Source organism: Podarcis erhardii (genome assembly GCF_964252035.2).
Source record: "Podarcis erhardii genome assembly, chromosome: 8".
Taxonomy (NCBI): Eukaryota; Metazoa; Chordata; class Lepidosauria; order Squamata; family Lacertidae; genus Podarcis; species Podarcis erhardii.
The window spans coordinates 58,416,756-58,440,293 of NC_138499.1; the positions used below are offsets into that span (position 1 = coordinate 58,416,756).

Below are 23,538 nucleotides of genomic sequence, written 5' to 3' on the forward strand. Positions count from 1 at the left end.
TCTGCGGCTGCCTATCTCTCAGAGTCCACCACAGCCATTTCACTTGCTTGCTGCATCCATTTCTGTGTCTGCTCATTTGCAAGGCACTTGGAAAGCCTCTGCCATCGAGAGGGGCTAGAAACATGAGAATTGTACAGTTTGGAGCACAAGAGTTAGTGGAAAGGTCACTTGTCCCTATTTCCGGGAGTGGTGCTGGTTTTATAAAGGGGTCCCTGGCCACTCACCAGAAAGAGATATCTTTAGCAGGGAGTTTAATCAGATGATGGAACCATTGCAGTGCGGAATCCTTTCACGAGCACACAGTAGCTGTGACGTCGCTGGTAGGAAATACATTTCAGATTTTCCTAACGCTGCAGCACAGGAAAAGGCAAAGATAGTATGGGATGCATGCCACCCACGTAAGACGGTATCACTGTTACCGAGTCTTGCCATACAGTATTTCGATGAGGGCTATTAAGGTCAATATGTCCCTTAGATACTTGTGTACAGTTTCAAACGGTTTGTTCCACATAAGCATACTTAGAATCACAGCCTTGCAGCATAACCTTATGCATGGTTACTCAGAAATAAACTGCACTGGATTTAGTGGAGCTTACTCCCAAGTATGTTTAGGATTAGAGGTGTAGTTTACACCACACATTTGAAGCACTTTAAATAGACATGACTTCCCCCAATGAATACTGGGGAGTGTAGTTTGTTAAGGGTGCTAAAAGTTGTTCACAGAACCACAAATCCCCTTCTCCCACATTCCAAGAGTGGTTTGTTGGAAGCCACCCAGAGTGGCTGGGGCAACCCAGTCTGATGAGTGGCATGCAAATAATAAGATTATCACCATCATCATCTTTAAAAATCTGTCCTTCTTCACTGGGAATTCTGGAAATTGTCACTCTAGGAGGGGAGTATGGGTCTCCTAACAACTCTCAGCACCCTTAAACTGCAGCTCCTTGAATTATTTGGGGGAAGTCATGCCGGTTTAGCTTCACAACCTTACAGTGAGGTTGGTTGTGCTGAAACTGGATCTTCTCAGATCCACTCCCCAAGCCCCGCCTCCCAGGCCACCACGGATTGGCTAAATTTGAACAAAGGGTCTAGCGGTGCCCACAATGCTCCATGGCGACCAGGGAGGCGAGCCAATGGTCACAAAACAACATGGTGAGGCTCCGTGGGCTTTTGAGGTGCTGTGGTGGGCCGCAACTGCCACTCACCATGGAAACGGATAAGCGGCCATTACTAAATAGGGTGTGTGCGCCCCCCCCAATCCATTATTGGCATTTCAAACCCCAGAGTTCTACTGGAATACCAGCAGAGTCGAACCCCAAACAAATGGTGGACCATTAATGGGGAGAAAATGGGAGAATCCCCAAATCCCTAAAAAAAAAATACCCAGAGTCTCTTACACTCACACTCCTACACTGCTGGCAGATGTTCAGAGCCACCTCAGCCCAATTTTGCTCTGGTTGGGTTAGGAAATATGGTGCCCTACAAATTGTATTGGACTCCAGCTCACACCAGCCCCAGTTGGCATAGCCAATGGTTAGGGATAATGGGAGCTGTAGTCCAATGGGAAGTATGGGATGTTGGAGAGGGGTAGTATCATTGGTGGGGGACACATCATGCTCCTTCTGGGGTCGTTTGTTCACCTTTGTTCCCTACGCTGCACTCAGCTCTCACCTGTGAGAAGAGAGATTACTTACGCCAGATCCATATTGAAACATCCTATACTCCTCTGTAAACTGTAGGTACCACCTTGCACTTACTTTTTCAGTGAATTATAGAGTTAGAAGGGACCTTGAGGGTCATCTTATTCAACCCCCTGCAATACAGGAATCTCAACTAAAGCATCCATGACAGAGGGCCATCCAACATCTGCTTAAAAACCTCCTCAAAAGAGACACAACTTAAGAACTACCGTCCCATCTCTCTTTTAAATGTGGATTACAAAATATTTGCTGACATTTTAGCAAGTAGACTTAAAAAAGTCCTAAACGAAGTAATTCACAAGGACCAGGCTGGTTTTCTCCCAGGTAGACATTTGTTTGCCAACACAAGGAATATTATTGATATTTTGGAACTTTTACAAACAAATATCAATACAAAAGCAGTGTTAATTTTTATAGATGCGGAGAAGGCCTTTGACAATATCTCCTGGAAATTTATGAAGAGAAATTTAGAAGGGATGGGAGTGGGACGGGGTTTTGAAAATGGGATTGACGCAATTTATTCAGAACAAAAAGCCAAATTGATAGTTAACAATGTGGTTACAGAAGAGTTCAAAATTGAAAAAGGAACACGACAAGGTTGCCCTATTTCCCCATTGTTATTTATTTCGGTTCTGGAGGTGCTCTTGAATATGATTAGAGGGGACCGGTTGGTGGAAGGAATTCAGGTCGGAGTGAAACAATATAAACTTAAAGCTTTTGCAGATGACCTAGTTTTGACCCTGCAGGAGCCAGAACCTAGTACGAAAAGAGTATTACAATTGATTCAAGACTTTGGTCGGGTGGCAGGATTTAAATTAAACAAGCAGAAAACCAAGGTATTGGGAAAAAATTTGACTGATTCAGAGTCAGAACGGTTTCAGAGAGAGACAGAATTAAATGTGATTAAAAAAATTAAATACCTAGGGGTAAACATAACAGCAAAAAACCTGAGTCTATTTAAGGACAACTATGAGAAATGCTGGTCAGAAATTAAGAGAGACTTGGAGAGTTGGACAAGATTGAAACGTTCCTTGTTAGGCCGAATTGCTGCTATTAAGATGAATGTTTTGCCAAAAATGCTGTTTTTGTTTCAAACACTACAGATTGTGGACAAAACAGAGTGCTTCCGGAAGTGGCAGAGAGACATTTCAAAATTTGTCTGGCAGGGCAAAAAGCCCAGAATTAAGTTTAAGATACTAACTGATGCGAAAGAAAGAGGGGGCTTCGCCCTGCCAGACCTAAGGTTGTATTATGAAGCAGCAGCTTTCTGCTGGTTAAAAGACTGGCTACTTCTCGAAGACACTGATGTATTGGATTTGGAAGGTTTTGACAATGCTTTTGGTTGGCATGCATATCTATGGTATGACAAGGTAAAGATTAATAAGGTTTTCAAGAACCATATTGTCAGAAAAGCAGTATTTAATGTCTGGACAAAATATAAAGACTTATTGGAAAATAAAACTCCAAGGTGGCTTTCACCATTGGAAGCTAAGGCCCGAAAAAGACTCAATATGGAGGCCAAATGGCCAAAGTATTGGGAAATATTAGAAAAAGACGGAGACAATTGAAAGTTGCAGAGTTTGGAGAAAATGAAAGACAAAGTGCGAGACTGGTTACACTACGCTCAGATTAAAGAAGTTTTTAAAAATGACAAAAAGTTAGGGTTCCAGGTGGAAAAATCGAAGCTGGAAACAGAATTGTTAGAACCTAGGACTAAGGTACTTTCAAGAATGTATAACTTGCTGTTAAAATGGAAGACACAAGATGAAACGGTCAAGTCAGCCATGATAAAATGGGCACAGGATATTGGGCATAATATTATGTTTGAGGACTGGGAAAGGTTGTGGACTACTGGGATGAACTTTACTGCATGTAATGCTTTGAAGGAAAATGTTATGAAAATGATATATAGATGGTACATGACCCCAGTCAAACTCGCAAAAATATACCATTTGTCTGATAATAAATGTTGGAAATGCAAAGAAGATGAAGGAACATTCTTTCACCTCTGGTGGACTTGCCCTAAAGTGAAGGCCTTTTGGGAAATGATATATAATGAGCTGAAAAAGGTATTTAAGTATACCCTCCCTAAGAAACCAGAGGCCTTCCTCCTGGGTATTGTCGGTCAGAGGGTGGTAAAGAAGGACCGAACCTTTTTTCTGTATGCAACAACGGCAGCAAGTATACTCGTCACTAAGCATTGGAAAACCCAAGATTTACCCACACTGGAAGAATGGCAGACGCAACTGATAGACTATATGGAACTGGCCGAGATGACTGGCAGAATCCGAGACCTGGGAGAGGAGAGGGTGGAAGAAGATTGGAAGAAATTCAAGACTTATTTACAAAAACATTGTAATTTGGTTGAATGCTAAGAAGGATGCTAGATCATAAATAATTTGGCACCATTAAATTAGATTGAGTTATGAAGATAAGTTAGATTTAAGAAAGTATAAACTTTTGGACAACCATCAGATCATGCTTAAATTTCTAGGATTTGAACAGAGGGTATCTGAAACTAGAAAAGTAACAGGGGAAAGATAGATAACAACAAAGGAAACAAGGTGATAAATTGCTGGAAAAAATTTATTGTGATGAAGGTAGGAGCGGGAGGCGTGAGGGAGTCCAAAGAAGTTGTGAAACTATGTGGAGATATATGCTATTTTGTTTACTTTTGTGTATTGTATTTTAAAAAAATGTTAATAAATATTATATAAAAAAAAACCTCCTCAAAAGGAGAATTCACCACCTTCTGAGGGAATCCGTTCCACTGCTGAACAGCTGTTGCCGTCAGAAAGTTCTTTCTGATGTTTTACTGAAGTCTCCTTTCTTGTAACTGGAATCCATTGGTTTGAGTCCTACCCTCCAGAGCAGGAGAAAACAAGCTTGCTCCATCTTCCATGTGACAGCACTTTCGATATTTGAAGATAGCTATCATAGCTCCTCTCAATCTCCTCTTTTCCGGGATAAACACAACAAATTCCCTTAAACATTCCTCATAAGCCTTGGGTTCCAGTCTCTTGATCATCTTGGTTGCCTTCCTCTGTTGCCCCTATTAAAATTCATTTTGTTAGTTTGGACCCAGTTGTCCAATCTGTTAAAGTCATATTGAATCCCAAAGGCCATCTAGTCAACCCCTCAAAAGTTCCTCATAAGACCCTTGATTATTAGGGTATTTACGAATAATCTCAGTTTGAAGTCTGAACATGTGGTTAAAGTATTAGATCAACAGCAGCAGAATTCAAACCCCCAAAATTTAGTAAGAGAAACATAATTAAGCAAAATGAATTATTTAATTTGATATTTTTACTTTGTTTTCTGTAGCAAATATCCACAAAGCTTCTTAAAAAAACCCCACAAAAAACATAAATAGCCATTCCTAATAGTTGAAAGAAAATAAAGCTTTAAGCTCCCCTTTGTTGTTGGAAAAACTGCACACAAATACTAAATCAAATCAAGATGCATAACAGCAGCAAGGTAAAACATGTTAAGCACTTGAAGAGGCAACAATCGCTAAGTATCAAAATCTTGCTTAAATAAATGTGTTTAAGTTCCTACCTGTACACTGGAAGGGTAGGAGCTTGACAAATCTCCTAAAGGAGGGGTTTCCACAATTTTTGGCACTACCGTAGAAAGCCCCTGGTCACATACAGATTAATTAATAATTTGGAAGCTATACATACAGATTAATTAATAATTTGGTACTATAAATTCATCACTACTCAGCCACATTGCAGGCAATTATTTTATCTAAATCTTTGAAAAATAAAGGCAGGCCATGTTGTCTTGAAATTAGGACCTAAAAGTGCTGTGTTCATATAGCAACTAGTCGATGGTTTGTCTTGATGGGAATGAGTAGGCTTCAGGTGGATATAGTCTCCTCTCCTCTTTCAGTGTTGCTGCCTTGGCTTCTAATTTCAGGTAATCACATTACATTGAAACCTTAATCTTTAACCTTAACTATGGTTTGTTGAAACAATATAGTTTAATAATCCATGCTTGATGTTTCATGTTTCCAACAAACCATAGTTAATGTGATTGTACTAAGAATGGGATAAGGGTTTTGGTAAGACTGTGCACACTAATTATGTTCATGTTAACTGAAGCACAACCTATTGCATTCATATTAAATATATTATTTCATCTTAATTGAAGCATAATCCATGGCACTCATTCAAGGATTTAGCCTGTTTCCTCTGAAACCTCTTTTCCCACAGACTCTAATAAATGAGAAAAATGCTAAGTAAAATTAGCAACAATATCTCAATAGAAATAACTGAAGTGGTGAGATACACAAAATATATTTTTGCTCTTGCTGCTGCTGTGTTAGAACAAGCCCACAATGCCTTTTTTATGTGGAAATCTTCTAGATGGGTGTGGTGGGGAAGCCGTTTCTGTGACTCATGCTGCAGGGAATTCCCTAATGGTTTTGGAATATTTTTACTTTTTGACTTCTGCAGAGTTTCCTTTTTAACTCCGTAGAGAGCAGTTGATACAGAGTGAGTTACAAAGGCTCATTCAGCGCTCAGCCGTTCCGTTTCAGAACCCCGCTTATATTTTTAGGAATTCAAAACCAGCCTATATAGTAATGCAGTAGGTGTGCAGAATTGGCCACCACTGTTATCAATCTCCAAATGCCAGAGTTTCTGACTGAAGCTCTTGCCTTCATGCAAGAGAACTAATTTACCTCAATCCTCCTGTGGAAACTTCCCTATCTGTTATGCCGCAAGGAAACATGGCAAGGGTTTGGCGGTGGTGTTTTAAAATTGTAAACAGTTCTCATTGTTTGGATATGGCCACCTAGTCTCCTCACACGCAAAAAATAATAATTGTGTTTCTTCATAACGGTGTGCTGTTCTTTAGAACATGCACAAGTGCACATTCGAAAGAGTTAATTGTGGTTATTTTTGGTATTGCGCCAACACAAAACCAGCCACAGACATGTTTTAGAAACACAAGTCCTGTTAACCCTTTCACATGTGTGCTGAAAAGAAAGCACACACACTAAAATGTGGGGACTTTGATATAGAAGTGAATGTGTGAATGCACACCTCATCTGCATTGTTTTCTTTAGTGCCTTTTATTGAAAGCCCATTAATGTGAAGGTGGAAGCCTCAAATTATATCAGTGGCCTTTGCTTCTTCTGGGATTTCCCTCCCACTCCCCTTTCAGCTGTATAAACAGGAAAGCTTGACTGCTGTTTAGTGAGTCTGTTTCCCTTAAAGAAAAAAAGAGAGAGGGAGACTAATGATAGGCTTCACAGTGTCAGCAACAATCCCACAATGGATATAATCTTAGAATTCATCTGTTTGCAAACAATTCAAGAATTTTGCGTTCAGAGGCAAGCTATGAACTATTTCAGTTGTCTATGTGCGTCTTTTAAAATTCAGTTTTGAAAATGCTGTTTAAGCCTTTGGGCAAAAAGTTAAACTGTAAAAGAAAGAAAGAAAGAAATCAAAACAAATTTAATGCCAGGTTTTTAAAGGGTCAGATATTAGATTAATTGCTCCAGTACAGAAAGTAACAACACCTCACTGAAGAAACATTATGCGTTCCAAAAAAAAGTTTCTGGGGATAGATGAGAGGAGCATATATGAGTGGTTTGCTAGGTTTCCGTCTCCCTTTCTTTTACACACACTATCATCAACAACAACAACAACAAAGTCCATTTGGAGAGAATCACTTGAGTGAGTTAAACTTTAAAGGGAATGCCTGAAATGTGTCTGTTTCAGCTTTATGTTATGTCTGTAATTTGAATTATTTGCATTTTGGAAAGGTATAAATTGCTCTGGTGTACTTTTGTTGGACTTCGGCCAGGCAGGGAGTTGCCTTCGGCTGTGAGTCAGCCAGGCTGATGCAGATGTGGCAGCCTTACAATGGAAACTTTTGTGGTGTATCACTCCTCACTCCTCCGGCACATTCTGACTGGAGACGGCATCTAGCATACTTGGGTAGGATACTTGGCAAATGTTGTACTGACATAAGACCTTTTTCTCCAGTATAAGCAAGTCTTTTAGCATTTTGAGACCCCTAAAATTTATTCCATCCATTCCCAACTTTTTTCCCCTTAAAAAAACAAAACAAAATTAGCTGATCCAGATAAACCTACAAAACATGTTTACTGTAAGAAGTTGACGTAGTGCTCTAAGGTTTCTCTCCTGGAGTTGATCCCAGTCCGTGGGTGTAGAGATTTCCCTCTTGGTTCACCAGACGTAACATGAGGAATTGCCTGCTTTTTTCTCTCTCTTTAATTCTTTGCTTTTTTAATTCTTTGCTTTTTGGTCTCTGCTTCATAACAGTTTCTCCTCCTTATGTTTTTGTTAAATGAAATGTCACTAACTCTTATTGAGTCATCTGTTCCCCTCAACTTTTCTGCAGCAGCTAAAGTCTGGACAGTCTCAAGAGAATTTTGTATTGGAGCAACACTAACTCTTGCTATTTCTCAGATAGTCAAAGGACTCGATACAACCCCTTCCTTTAACGTAACACCTAAAAAACTTTCATGAACAGACACACATTTGTAATCAGCCTAAAAGGAAAAAAAGGAAAAGTAATATACAGCAATGGCACTGTAAAAAATAATTGAAAGATTTGATGAGTTGGCAGGAACTGTAAAACAGAATCCCCATTCAAGTAATTAATCTTTCAGAATAGATTGAACATAGAAAAAGCCTGAAGCTCTGGTAATTCATTTACAAAGCTGAAAGGACTACAAACTCTTAACCAGCTCAGACGGTTCTAGGTATAGCATTTTCATTCTATCCTATTTTCAGCTCTGATAAAACAATGAGTGGGATCTAGTCTGTGCCCTTTGCCCTTAATAGACTTCTCATGTCCAGTTTCTCCTTTTCTTTCCTATGCCCACAACAGTTCTAGGACACAGGTTATCTAGAAAGAGAGAAGGATCATCATGACTGGTGCAAAGTTACCTAGAAAGCTTTCTGGCTGGGTAAGAATTTGAAGCCAACTCTCCTAAGTCCAACACTGTAGCCTTGGGATGGGGAAACCAAAGGCACTCCAGATGTTGTTGGATTTTAATTCCCATTGGCTCCAGCCACCATGGCCCATCAGAATCATAGAGTTGGAAGAGATCCCAAGGGTCATCTAGTCCAATCCCCTGCAATGCAGGAATCTCAACATGTGGTCCCCCACTCAATTTGAAACCATACCAGATCCTGCTTAGCTTTGCAAATGTGCTAGCACTTTTATTGCTGCAATTTGTCTTTCCTGTACATCCTGCGAAATGTTTGCTAGGATCATCTTGTAAGGCTGATTGCATTGGAGAATCAAAAACTGCAAAAGAAGCAACGTGCCTGTTTCAACTTCATCCTCTCTGTGCGATATTAAATTAAGGCTGTCTCAAAAAGGGAGATCCCCTTTTCATTTCTGACACCTGTGAATAGATAACGTTGTAGAATTAGACAACTTCTTTTCTTGTTCTTGTTTTTCAGATGGTCATCACGTGTGGGAAATGGAAGCCAAAACTGACAAAGAGTTGTGTAAGCCAGTAAGTATCTCCCCTTTGAGAAACATCATAATGTCTCTCTCTCTCTCGTGTGTGTGTGTGTGAGTGTGTGTGTGTGTGTGTGTGTGTGTGTGTGTGCATGTTCATCACTCAGCTAGCATAATATCAGTACAATGTGCACACACTGTATGTTTGTGTATGGATGTGGGAGAGACACTCTGAGTGACTGTTATGGATAGATGAGAAATTTGAGTCAATATGCATTTAAAGCCAAATCTAACAAATTTACACTTTCTGAAACAATATGCAAAGCAGAACTCAGCAATCCGTTTGAAATCTGCAGTTATCTTAATTTTGTGATGTGTAGGAGTCGACATGATCAATGTGTATACAATTATGGATAGCATGGAGAAAATGGATAGAGAATTTTTTTTCTGGTAATCCAGCAAAGCAGAATGTTGGAAGATTCAGGGCAGATGAAACATAGTACTTATACGACAGATAGTTATGGAATTCACTCCCACCAAAAGTGGTTAGAGACACCAACTTGGGTGGCTTTGAAAGAGAATGAGACAAATTCATGGAGGATAAGGCTGCCAAAGGCAACTAGCTAAGATGGGTATGTTCTGCTTCCACAATTGGAGGCTGTATGCTTCTGAATACCATGTGCTGGAAGCCACAGGAGGAGACAGCGGTGTTGCATAAGGTTGGCCACTGTGAGAACAGGATGCTAGACAAGAAAGGCCATCAGCCTAATCCAGCAGGCACTTCTTATGTTCTTAAGTATATACAGCAATAAATAAATACACACATGTTTGCATCAGGTGCATTTTGTACTGAAATGCATGACTGCAAAAGCAAACCCCAAACCCTCTCATTGAGTTGCTCGGATTACCCATGGCACAGGACACTGTAAGAAAATTCAAATGTGTAGGAAATACTCTTGCAAAGCTCTGGATGCCTATCCCTAAAGTTTTGCATGAATGTGAGTAGCTTCGTGGACCTGTATTGTTTCACCTTTTCAAAACAAAACTTTATTTAAAACATTTTCTTTTAGACTTCATTGGTGATTGAGATTCCACCGTTCCGCAATCAAAGAATTACAAGTCCCGTCCAAGTTAATTTCTATGTCTGCAATGGAAAGAGAAAGAGAAGCCAGTACCAGCTTTTCACCTACCTTCCTGCTAATGGTAACAACATATTTCTAACTTCAAGCTGCAGAGAATAAGTATTGTATTATTTTTTTAAAATATGCAAGACAAAATGATTATAATAGCTGTGCAGCACTCTTTCAAATAGTAAACTGATGATACGTCAATGTGTGGAATAATCTGGGGCAGGCAGGGGAATGTCTTGGGCAAAAAAAATAAATCATTTTGTTGCTTCAGTAGACCTCTCTGTAGGACTTAATTTTGGTGCAAAATAATACCAGGAGCACAACAAAAATTCCTCTAGCTCATTGAGATGTCTGTCCTGCTTCTCACAGTCCACTACCACTGTGAACTACTTGAGTAGCATCAAATGTAGAGAATAGATCAGTTTTTCCCAAACTTAGGTCTCCAGCTGTTTGTGGACTACAACTTCCATTAACCCCAGCTAGGAGGACCCATAGTCAGGGATGATGGGAATTGTAGTCCAAAAACTGCTGGAGACCCAAATTTGGGAAACACTGGAATAGATGCTACTCATAGAACCTGGAGCTAAGAAGGAAATAGAATATATTGACATTGTACCTCCACAGCCATTTCCATTCTCATCAGGCCTAAGTGCAAATAGAGAGGTCAGCCTTGGCAAAGAACAAAAACACCTGTTTGTTACTGCACCCCAGAATGTAACAAAGTTATGCGAGTAGCTTCATGGACCTTATTTATAAGCCATTGTTTCATCAACTGATTCACTCATCTTTTAAAAACAAAACATTATTTTAAACATTTTCTTTTAGACCTCATTGGTGAAAATAAAGCAGGCTGTTTTAAAGAGGAGACAGACTACCCATTGTGTGTGCACATGTGTCATGTTTTTGCAGAGAAATTATTTTGCTTACTGAACAAATAAATACTATGGATTTCATGAGGGGAGAAGACATTTTGTGCTGAAAAATCTGTAGCAAAACCTGAAATTCTTCAAACAAAATTACCTGCCGTTTTAATTTCACCTCATTCTACTTCAAAGGGAGTCCTAGTTTTTAACATCACATCAAAAGGAACAGCATCCTGTACCTTTCCGTGGTGTAAGAGGTATACTATTGTAAATATGGTAAATCCATATTTCAGAATCAAAAGGCTATAATCCTTAAACCTACATACATATACACACATACAATTCCTGAGAGAAAGACATTCCCACAGAAGTCATTGGGGCTGCTCCAGAGGAAGTGGCTTGAGGGCTGGAGCCAAAATATACTCAAGGAAAAGAGAATGTGAAAATAGCAACCATAATCATATACAGCAGTGCCCTGCTAACTGTGGGGCGCCTTTGTGATGGTTGAACGGGACCCAAATATTATTTGATATACGTATTTGTCTGTGAAGGTTGCGGATCATTATGGTGAAAATGAAAAGTGTATTAACTGTGGTTGATTTAGGCAGCAGATTTCTAGTGATCCGTTTTAATCCTGCTGAGGTAATGTGACTTCCAATATATACAATGGACCATGGATCTGCAAGATAAGAGTTCATGTCCTACTTCAGCCTTCAGATCATGGGTGAAATTATGCAAGTTCCTATCTCTCAACCTCATTTTTCCAACTGCAAAATAGGAAAAGCAACTTATCTAGCAAGCATTGTTCTGAGTGGGATAAACAAAGCCTGTGAGAGCCATTTTACAACAAAGGGCTGTTTCCCACCTGCCCAAACTCTGTCTTGTCACGGGTACCCAAGGCCTGATCCTGACACAATGGGGAGGAGAAAGAAAGGAGGATAGTTTTTTTTCCATTATCGGCCCATATCATGCAGGCCATTCCTTTGTGCTCCATAGCACAAAGATCTATGATGTTGGCAGAGTGCAGATTAAGGGTACAACAGGCCTCATTCTCTGAGTGTTCTTACTTGCTTCACCATGGCAGCAGGGTCTTTGACGAAGGGCTGTGTGGTCTAAACATGGCAGAAGCCTGTATCTTCCCATCATTGTTTAAGTGTCAGTCCCTAGGACTGTATAGTGGGGAGGTGTGGCATTCCTACTACCTCACCACACTCTGCTGTTGACCCAATGGAGCCCAGTCCTTCTGGGCTGAACTGAGTGAAGGCAAGTGAGCTCTAGCACCATGTACTGGAAAAGCAAAGCAAATGGCGCTACCCCCCATGATGCTTGGTGTTTGCCACCCATCATATTGACAGGAGTTTTACTACTAATAGCAATGAGTAATTTTAGATCATACTCTCTTAAAATCCACCAATATGAAAGTGAATTGGTTCCTAATTTTTTATAGTACTTTCAGTAACCAACATCTGTTTTAAAACTTAAATTTAAGGCCAAGTGAAACCATTCACTCTGCTTTAAAACCCATGCCAATGGTATGAGTGTCAGTTAAAAGACTGCCAAATATATTTTTCCAGATAACAATGCTTCTTTCTTTTTCAGTTGCTTGTAATCCCTTCTGGCAGTGTCCATTTTTATTAAATACTGAGGGCCTGGCTCAATCCATTTGATATTCTAATCTCAGTGTCACAGCACTCTCTAATTTCCTATCAATGCCCTCTCAGCGGTGGTTTTATGGCTTAAAACTTTTGCGACAGGAAGCAAGGACAATGAACTAAAAACTCAGAAAGTTTATGAAAATACTTTATTGAATAAATAAAGTTAGCATTATTAGACCTGAAAAATCACCAAAGATGTCTGAGAAGCTGGACAAAGTGGTCAACTCTCTTTCATCTGAGCAGGAAGCTGCCAAGTTGTGATGGGCCTACTTAAAGTTGGATCTTGCAACCATTTTTTCCTCATATGCAAACAGTATCAACCATGACAGACTCATGAAGAGACTCATAAAATGCTATTCAAAATAAACAGCCATGGCTGGGCCAATTCTCAGGTTGTGGCATCCTAACTTTTCTAAATGTGATCCCAGCTGTCCACAATTCTGAGAATAGGTATCAGGCCACTCTGTTTACAGTATATGGAGGCAAAAAGCCATTTTAAATGGAAGAGTGCTGCTTCGTATCATTTACTAAGGGCTCAGTACTCCCTATTGCTGCGCTATACGGTAGCTATAGGGACGGGATCAGGGAGGAACTAGTAGATAGTGATTTGTCAAAGGCAACCATGTGAGTTCATGGCTGAGTTGAGATTTCAGCCAGAAACCTTCACCCTCTTAACCACTATGCAATTCAGAATTGCTGATGTATGCATGCAACCACACAGCTGTCCATATCATGACATGGTCTGGGTCTGCACTGGCCCAATTCCTACTGGGTGCAATTCAAATAGTGGTTATTGACCACTTCTGCTAGCGTTGGGCTCTGTTGCCTGTTCAGTGTCTATAATTATTCATTGACTATTTATAGTGATAGTTTTCTAGCAGTATTTAAGAGCGATGCTGCTTTTTTCTTTTCTTTTTTGCATCCTCCACCCACTGCTAGCTCACTTTCTAAACTGAAATATTAAGCTATTTTTACTAGGTGAAAGTAGTAAAACCAAGATGCAATATATTACAGCTTCCTTTATTGTGACACAGATCTGTGTTTTTATTGCTGCTCTCCTGAGATGTTTCTGTTTTAAACTTTCATGCTCAGTTGAGCAAACTCTTTAACCTTGCTGGGTTAGCAGAGCTGTTGGATGGCAAAGGGGGGAAAGGGCCCGAGTCTTACAAATGTCATAAATATTTCTTGATATCAAAGATGACTAAAATATACCCATATGTTATTTCATCAATATCAACAACAACAACAATTGTATTTACCCCGCCCATCTGACTGGGTTGCCCCAGCCACTCTGGGAGCTTTCAACATATTCAAAAACATATTCTATACAGGGCTGCTTTCAGATGTCTTCTAAATGCAATTTCTGGAATGTAGTTAAACAATTCACAGTTAATGGACAATAGAAATATTTTAGCTTTGTAGCTAGACTCTTAACTCCATGCAAATCCTGGCATATATTCTAGATTCCACTGTACAAGTGGAGATGTAGAGAAATCATATACACAGTTTGAAAAATGCATGTTGCATAAATTTAAAATGGGAGAAAGATGTTATGAAAATAATAATGTATATGCAATTGGAAAATTCAGAAACCTGTTAGAGATTCCAGGTCCTGTTCATGAATCCTCTGTAAGTATTTCTATTGCTCTGCCTTTTAAATGTAAAACCTTAACCTAATGTGCATCCTGAATCATATAAGCCATAGAACAAACCCTTGCTACAAACAGCAGTGTTAGCTCTCCACTCTTATCATGGGACTAACCAACATGAACCACACAATTATGGGTTCTTTCACCTGCACAGCCTCTAATATGATATATGCCATCATCTGCCAACAATGCAATCTGCCAACCATTTACGTAGACGAGACAGATCAGTTTCTATGCCAAAGGATAAATGGACAGAAATCTGATATTAAAAATGAGAGAACTCAGAGAACTCTTCAGCTGTGGGGGAGAATTTCAATTTCCCCAGCATATTATGTAGTGGAACAAAGTGTCCAACCTGAGAAGAGAGTTCCGGAATTTGGGAACCATGACTGAGAAGGCTCTCTCCATAGCCCCCTCCCCTCCTACCTTACACTGGAAAACAAGGGTCACAAAGCAGGACCTCAAGTGATGACTGCAGCGTGGAGAGGTTCATATGAGAGAAGGCTATCTTTCAAATACCCTGCACCTCAACCATGCAGGCACCAACATTTCATGTTGTGTCTAGAAACCAGATGGAAGTCCATGCGAGACGTTGAACGCAGATGTAATATGATCAAAGAGGCAGGTCTGGGTTAATAATCTATCTGACATGTTCTGGACTAGCTACAGCTTCCAAAAGTGTTTCAGAGGCAGCCCTATATAAAGCATATTATAACTTGGTAGCTATAAGCAGCAATATTTTCTTTCCCCAGTTTGCAGCTGGCATACAAGCTCATATGGATTAAAAGCACTCCTGGCTATAGATGCTACCTGGACACCCAGGAGCAGAGCTGGACCAGGAAGCCAAAATCAGCAAACACAGTCCTTAGGGGGAAATGTAGTCCTATCCAGAGTAGCCCAAATATCTAACTCCAACTGCATTGGCAGTATCACAAAGCCCAACTTATTTGTTATGTGATACCATGTAGTTGTCACAGTCATACCATGTTTCCTGGATTGGCTGAAATCGAACACTTTCAACTGTTTTTTTAAAAAAGCGCCAAAGCAGCAGCAGATCTGGGAAACAATTGCTATGAATGCATGTAAAGGTTGACCCCTGTCCTCCATTGCTACTTTCATATTAGGAATAAAACATTTAAAAATTCTGACATATCGCTAGTCACTATACAGTTGTTGTTGATTAAATCAGATCATGCCATTAGTTTTTTTCTAAAAGCAACAGAAGCTTGTTGACTAGTTAGTCTACAAACTGCAGTGATGAGTACATGTGTTATCCAGTGGTTTTAGCACCGATCTTGACAACCTGTTGAAGAACCCTGAATGTTCCACGGTGTGGCTTCATGAGTAAAACTGCATAGTTGAAACTGGAGGGTAGTCTGACATTTCCTTTTGACTCAAGATTTTAACTACATGAACCAAATCTCCCTAATGGAGTTATGCCACTGTCTCTAACAATGGAGGATTTATGGGATTTGCTTGACAGCATTCCAGACGTTGCACTTATCATATCACTTCACAGATGCATTGGAATCTTCTTTAATAACAGTATTTATTGGTTTAGCATTTGTAGCCTCTTCTGGAATTCACATTCATTTTGTATTTTTTACTGTTTTTCAGCATATGCACACATCCACACATGCATTCGTGGTAATCTTTTGCTTCTTTTGGATCAGGTAGTAAATTGCATGCTGGATCACAGGACAGCATGCAGTTCATCCTAAGCATATAATCAGAACTAGTTAGTCTCAACAGCTGTATGGCAAGCATGGATTCAGCAGACAAAGAATTTTCTGGCATAGAGATACAGTAATGGGAATATCTTCACCTGCTGAAGTCCGATTTATCATGCAGCTGTTAAAGGCATAGGACCCCCCTCCCAGCAAAAAAACTTGCTAACTGGAATATCCTTGTTTTCTGGATCTTAATCAGATTCATCCCTTCCACTTCCACTCTTTTCTTTATAACATTCACCCAATGGAAACTAATATCGGGTTCCCTAAAGTATAATGGGCAGATGCTTCTCTGTGCTTCATTCAGCCTTGGCTCCATCCCATCCTAGTGTTCTCAAACCAATAAAACTAGCATTTGGTAAACCATGAAGAAGTGGTCAAAGCAACACATTTTTTTTTTGTTGATGCTCTGGAGGAGGGGGCTGTAATGTGTTTCTTGTGTCCACGAATCTTCTTTGGAAGTAAAGACAAATTTGGACTCAGTTTACCTCTTTCAGAATTGCATGCTTAATGTATTATGATAGAAAATGCATGTTCTAGCATCATTAGTTCCACATAAGAAAATTGGAGGCCCCAGGGTTTTCCTCTGGAAGAACTTGAATGCCCATGGTTTGACAGTGTCCTGTCTCTTTTGGTGTTTGTTGAACAGCCAAACATTTTAACGGCAATTGTAAAGCACTGAATAACTGAATTATTTGGAAACAGAAGAGAATTGTAACATCACTGAGTAATTTGAATTACTTGGAAATATAATTATACTTAATATTGAGTTTTTAGTAGAATAACCCAACAGGATAGCACTTTGTGTAGATGTGAGCCATAGAAGTACATGCATCAGAGCCAATAAAGTCTTGTTATGCATTTGCGTGGCTCTTTATAGGAAGACCAGAAAATCTGCTGTGACATCTTACGTCTCAACTAACTGGTTTACTGCAGCATGCACAACTGATTATGTTGCCTAAAACAGCTCTGATTACAATAATCTAACTAGGCTTTAATACAACACAGAACCTTTGGTTGTTCTTTAACAGCAGTCACCCAATTACCGTATTTTTTGCTCTATAAGATGCACTTTTCCCCTCCTAAAAAGTAAGGGGAAATGTGTTTGCGTCTTATGGAGTGAATGCAGGCTGCGCAGCTATCGCTGAAGCCAGAACAGCAAGAGGGATTGCTGCGCAGCAATCCCTCTTGCTGTTCTGGCTTCTGGAATTCAGAATATTTTTTTTCTTGTTTTCCTCCTCCAAAAACTAGGTGCATTTTATGGTCAGGTGTGTCTTATAGAGTGAAAAATACGATAATTAGAAGAATGGCAGCTGAATGCCTTGTATTTTGTGGTATGTGCCATATTTCTTACTTATTATAACAGCTACAAACCAAAATAGATAAATGTTAGAAACTCTGGATTCTAATATCACAGCAAACTGACCTTTGCAAATTCATTTAAAACACACACACAACCAACCATACTTGTCCTCCCTCAGCAAGGTTTTTGTGAAGGTTTGATGTGTTAATATCTTACTCATTCAGAGCCTTCATTTCAGTTTATAAAACTTAAATGACCCTTACCACATTTGTGTCCACACAGGAGCTCATTGTGTTTATCCAACTGCTGTGATGTCACCATTTGGAGACGTCACTGATTTATAGCTAGCATTGCTGCAGAAATTAGGTTCTAATGTAATTTTGGCTGATGCTATGTCTAAAAGTGGATGAATCTGATAATTTTGGTTTTGCTCGGTTTCCTGATCACCACATTTCTGCATCTGTTTGCTTGTTTTTTTTAAAAAAAATGTCAACACAAAATTATCTGCATTTTGGTGCAAAGTTTTCCTAAAATGAATATTTTTGTATGCATCATTTTAATAAGCCCTTCAGCCTTCTCTCCCCAGCATTTTTAGAAACTGTGACTTCTGCTTGATTAGCAAGTACAGCCACAAGGTGTGGCGGTGGGAGGAGCTGTTGCCTCACTGAGCAAGTAGAAGGTAGCCTGTTTTTGCATAGTAAAATGTAGACAAGGGCTTTAAAGGATTGTTTCTATCTTTCTGAATCAAGTCAGCCATGATCTAGATGCTCCTTGCATACCATATATATATTGGTGTGCTCTTCTGTGGGCTATAAAAATGATATGTAGACCCTGTTCCACTGTATTTGCTTTAAAAAAGAAAAGTCAGATTCTAGCTTGTTCAAGAAAAAAGCTGTATGATTAAATGCATCATTTTTCATAAGCATGCCGTTCTTCCTGAAGTTTTGTTTTGGTGAACTCTGGAAGCCCCTTTTCTGAATCCCCATGCTTGAATTTACCCATTGTGCAGACATCTATCAAATGGGCCATCAGTAGCAGTAGACATGTGGTAGTACATCCAAGTTAAAAAATTTCCTTTGATTACTACAAATCCATAGAGCCCTTGGGTCCAGAGCTTCTACTGCAGCGCAGCTATTTGCAAATAGATTTTTATAGCACATTAGAGCTGGAGGAGAGTCCAAAGAAAATAGTCTTTTTCAATATTAGAACCAGCTGTGACTTTCTTGTGCGGATGACTCATTCATATTTTTTATGGGGTGGGAGAACCAGGCAAAGGACACACAGAGTCTTATTCAAGACGTTGTTTGTTTTTGCAAAGGGTATCCTAGCCACAAGCCAACTTGATCATACCAATGTGCAACTCCGTGTTTATTTAAAGCACTTTCTTTTTCTTTCAACAGTTCCAGTTATAAAAACAGAACCCACTGACGACTATGAGCCTGCTCAAACCTGTGGACCAAGGAACCAAGGATTAAGCCCTCTCTCCAAGCCATACTACAGCCAGCAGATCATGATGCCTCCTGATCCTGGCTCGTGCCTTGTGACTGGCTTCACTTCCTGTCAGCAGAGAAATGCTGTGATGTCATCGTCTCCCAGCTCAAGTCCTAAGCTGCATGATCTTTCCTCTCCTGCTTACAAGTGCATCACCAACCCAGGCCACAGCCACCTAGGACTTCAGCAGACGGTTGGAGGTGTCCCCGCCATACAGGAAGTGCCAAGGTCTATAGTTGTGCATCCAAGCTCTCCAGATCAGTCATCTCACATCATGCTGCAGCCGCAGGTGAGTCAACATCTGAGCAGTAGCTGTTCCCTTGGTTACCAACAAACACTCTATCCCAACAGTCCCTCCTCTCCAGTTCCATCTGTAACCCAAGAGCCAACCTATTTGCAGTCCTGCAGTCCAACTCGCTCATCCGTAATGGGTCAGCAGCAACTGCCGAATATTCAAAGAAATGAATCTCCAGCAAATCAGCCACTGCCGTTGCCTGAGTTGCATGAGGACAATAATCATAATTTGGCCCCTATTCCTGTAACGATCAAGCGAGAACGCGAGGAATTGGACCAGTTATACCTGGACGATGGTAAGTCTCCTGCAGATGTAGAGGTTTATGTTCAGCCATTTTGATGTGCCATTGAGTTCTTTTAACCTCCTGAAACGTTCTGATGGGGGAAGCTGCCCATTAACAGCTTTGCAGAGTGTTGCCTAATTTTGCTCAAGTGACAACTGGATGGGAAAGATTCCTTTAATGTCATCAGCAATAATGAAAGGGCATAATCTAAATGTTTAAATGCTGTTAGTCATTGCCGAAGTATCCACATGTCCAACAGCTACATTGCAATAATCTTAACCATATGGTCTTGGCTTATATCGATGCCAGTGGCTTGCAGAATGGCACTGAGAGCTGATTTGGAATTGATCCACTGCCTGTCATATCCTGCAGGTTGAAATGCGCAAGCTTGCTATCTGGAATTAAGTGATAAAACTGCTCTGTTTCAGCTAAGAAAAGTCCAAATTATAAATCAAATCGTGACTTTCACTCTTCGACATCTGAAGTTAAGGCGGCTTCACCAGTCACATCTCCAGTTTCCTTACTTTCTGTTGTAAATGTGTAGCTGGCTAATACACACACTGCATGCACCACTGCAGTGTTAAAATGCTACAATGAGTTTGTCAAACTCCAAGAGATTTATTCCTTCAGAGCAATAAAGGGCAAAATCTGGAATTTTATTAACTCACTGAATTGTGATCTGGTGTTTACAGCCCTGGTAGTTCATATGAACTGGGCCTTATTTACCGTATTTTTCACTCCGTAAGATGCACTTTTTTCCTCCTAAAAAGTAAGAGGAAATGTCTGTGCGTCTTATGGAGCGAATGTGCTGGACGGCAGCAGGATCTCTCAGCTGCCGCTGCAGTCCCAAGCTGAGGGATGCCTCCGCCACCGGAGCCATGGCTCCCGTCCGTCGTTTGCTGTAAAACAAGCAAAGCGAGAGTCGCTTACACGGTTTCTATCCCGCTTTGCACGGCTGTTGCTTTGCTTGCTTTACAGCGAGCCAGGAGGAGGGGCAGATGAGAGCCATGGCTCCCGTCCATCCCGCCTCGCTCCTCCCAGCTCGCTGTAAAGCAAGCAAAGCAAGAGCCGCGTAGAGCATGTAAGCAGCTCTCACTCTGCTTGCTTTACAGTGAGGCAAGAGGAAGCCCACTTCAGTGTCACAAAACGTTATATAAATGCACCATGGTATAGAAAGACCTTTGAACAGATCCCGATTTTAAAGTAATTGTTCCACTTAAACTATGAATATGATTGTCTTGTGGGGCAAAGCAATGACTTTTTAATTCTTCTCCTGAATTCTGATTAAAAGTCTGAGTTTTTAAGCTTGAGCAATATTATGTTATCTGGTTGTGTAGCAACCTATTCAGATATGTTACAGATCTGAGGGGGAGGAAATCCAAAAGTAATTGACTCAATCAAATATATTCTATGACTAATACCAAATTTCTCCACCACTGGAATTAATATGGCACTCATGCGGACAATGCAAATTTTAATCATGCAATTAATTTAATCAAAAGGAAAAATCCTAAGGAAACCCTTGGTTTTGCATGTTTTTATATCAAGGTATCTGAGGATTACCTTACACTTTTCAATGCATTCCTTCCTTCAAAAACAAAATTCTCCTTTGCTAATTTTATTTTCAAATGGTGATGTTAAAAGCAGGAAAATGGCACTCTTTCTGGAATCTTCCACCAGAAGGTTGGCTCTCTTTTTTTAGATGGCGTTTAATCAAATTATCAAATTGCACCAAAGTGAGACACTTTTAAATACGTGAAAATTATGCACATCCATATAGAATCCACACCACCTGTCTTCTGTAAGATATTTCTAAAATGGCTCAAAGTTTGTAGGACATTTCTCAATCAGGCAGAGTATTCCCTGTGGTTGACTTACAGCCACACTTGCACTTGAAGCTGGCGGCTCTTTGGCCACCAGCAGAATGTCAACTTTCAATAAAATTTGTGCCTTGCAAAGTATGTGCAAACTCTCTAACTGTTCCTAATTTGCAAAGTCAAATTGTTCATTTTCAGTATCAAAGGATGGTCATTTCCTACAGCAAATGCCATTCAATTGTGAAGTTATTTCCTACCATTAAAAACATCAAAGAAATTAACGGGGGTTATCAAGAAATGTTATCTTTGTGAGTGACAGTCAGCACCAACAGGAAGAAACTCCTGGAAAGTAACCGATGGTCCAACTTTTCTATGCTAAGAGATATTATTAGTCAGTGTTTCACTGAATGCACTGATAACGAATAATGTTTTGAAGGAAAAAACCAGCAACCAAGATACAATAGCTTTTCAAACCAGAGGCATTTATGTGCTAAACTTTTTTTTTTTAAGCATATTAACTTTTAACTAATGTTGGCTTATTTCCATCTAAATTTTGGATGAACAACTCATAGGTTTGCCTAAAAGACAGCCTATGAATTCAGAAAATAAATAAATAACTCAGATTATTCTGTGTGAGCTGCAATTAAATCAGGAAACCTTGAATAAGCTATAGATTCACATCATGTCCGAACCAGGAGCTGAATCCAACAGTCTTGCTCAACAGAACATCTCCTTCTCCTCCCCACTACACACACAGATGAAGGAGGGGAAGTTATGTCATGTGAGCAGAGATTTTTCTCCTCATGCAGTTACTTCACTGGACACAACCTCGAGAAACCATGGTTATACTTTAGATCAAGCCAGTGTATTTAAAAAAAATGGTTTGAGGTTGGTGTAATATCTTGGCTTGTTTGGGAGCTGGTAACCAACTCATGCCAAAATGGGCATCTCTGCTTTAGTCAAGACTTCCTGGTTTAAAGATTTCACACAGCAGAGTAAGAACTAAAGAGGTTGCATGTTTATGTGAAAGGTTCATACACATCTTGGCGTAACTAAGCCAAGGTGTGATCATTTGAATGATATTCTTAATGGGAAGCAATTTCCCAAAATGTTAAACAAAACCAAATGTTAAAAAGGTTACCTAAAATGTACATACTTTAAGTAAGATCTGTGAAGCCAATGAAAGTTGCTTCTAAGAATGTGTGCTGAAAATCATTGGTTTAAGCACTGTTGATCATCTCCCCACAATATTCCTTTACCCGAGGAACATTAATTTAATTATCTAAGGGATTTATGATTGGCTTTCAGAGATGTCCTCCACAAAGCAGCTTACAACATGCTTACAATATAAATCCAACTCATAAAGCTCAATAATAAAGTGAAAACCAGCAAAGAGACAATAATAAAGTTTGGCCACCATCCAATAAGCAACCACTATTTATGACCCTGCATTAAAAGTTATAGAGAAGAAATGTGTCTCCAAGACCTGTTTCAAAGAGGTAGGGTCTGCCTGATGTTAATAGGAAATAAATTCCATCATTGCATGGTCACTGCTGAGAAGGCCCTGCTACAACAGCCCATTGGTCTGATTCCCATCAAGGACAAAAGGCATTATCTTTCCCACCCACAGCACCTCAGTACAAACTGAGTGTCATATTTGTCTCTGAAGTCAGAGTTTGAAACAAATTTGAAACAAATTTGGGAAATGGAATCTGGGAACTAAAATGCTTGTTGCTGTTTTTTTTCATTGCACTACGTATCCCCACCCCCTTTCTTTATAACTGAAGGCTTGCTTGGATGGTCTTATCTGTAAGAGGGATGGGGAACCAATGGGCCTCCTTTGTGGTTCAACTCCAGCTTCCAACAGCCCCAACATTAAGGACAATGGGCAGGGATAATGGGAGTTGTCATCCAACATCAAATGGAGAGCCACAGATTCCCTGCCCATTAGGTTGTCTCTGTCTGTCTGGGTGGATGGATGGGTGTAGAGAGTGAGGGAGATGCTAAACCAAGAGGTACCTGGATTTTTGATATATGGCTGACAGCAGGCATCAAAAGCACCTCATCCGCTCCCCTGCCCCGATGCCATTCAGCTTCTGCCCCTTGTAATTGTCTCTGTGCAGCTGTGAGTTTTATAGCACTTTGCCCATGAATGCATACATTTCAATGG

At 40.0% G+C, this 23,538-nt stretch overlaps 1 protein-coding gene across 3 annotated transcripts in view; it reads left to right on the forward strand.

Moving 5' to 3' along the window:
* Positions 1 to 23,538, forward strand: part of NFATC1 (nuclear factor of activated T cells 1) — a 134,981-nt gene that overhangs the window by 74,557 nt on the left and 36,886 nt on the right. For 2 of the 3 annotated variants that reach the window (XM_081873380.1, XM_081873379.1), the window contains exons 7-9: positions 9,152 to 9,207; positions 10,223 to 10,355; positions 18,883 to 19,563. In XM_081873380.1, coding sequence (XP_081729506.1) covers positions 9,152 to 9,207; positions 10,223 to 10,355; positions 18,883 to 19,563 — 870 coding nt within the window. The remainder of the gene's footprint in view (positions 1 to 9,151; positions 9,208 to 10,222; positions 10,356 to 18,882; positions 19,564 to 23,538) is intronic. The other variant, XM_081873381.1, reaches the window with a different exon arrangement.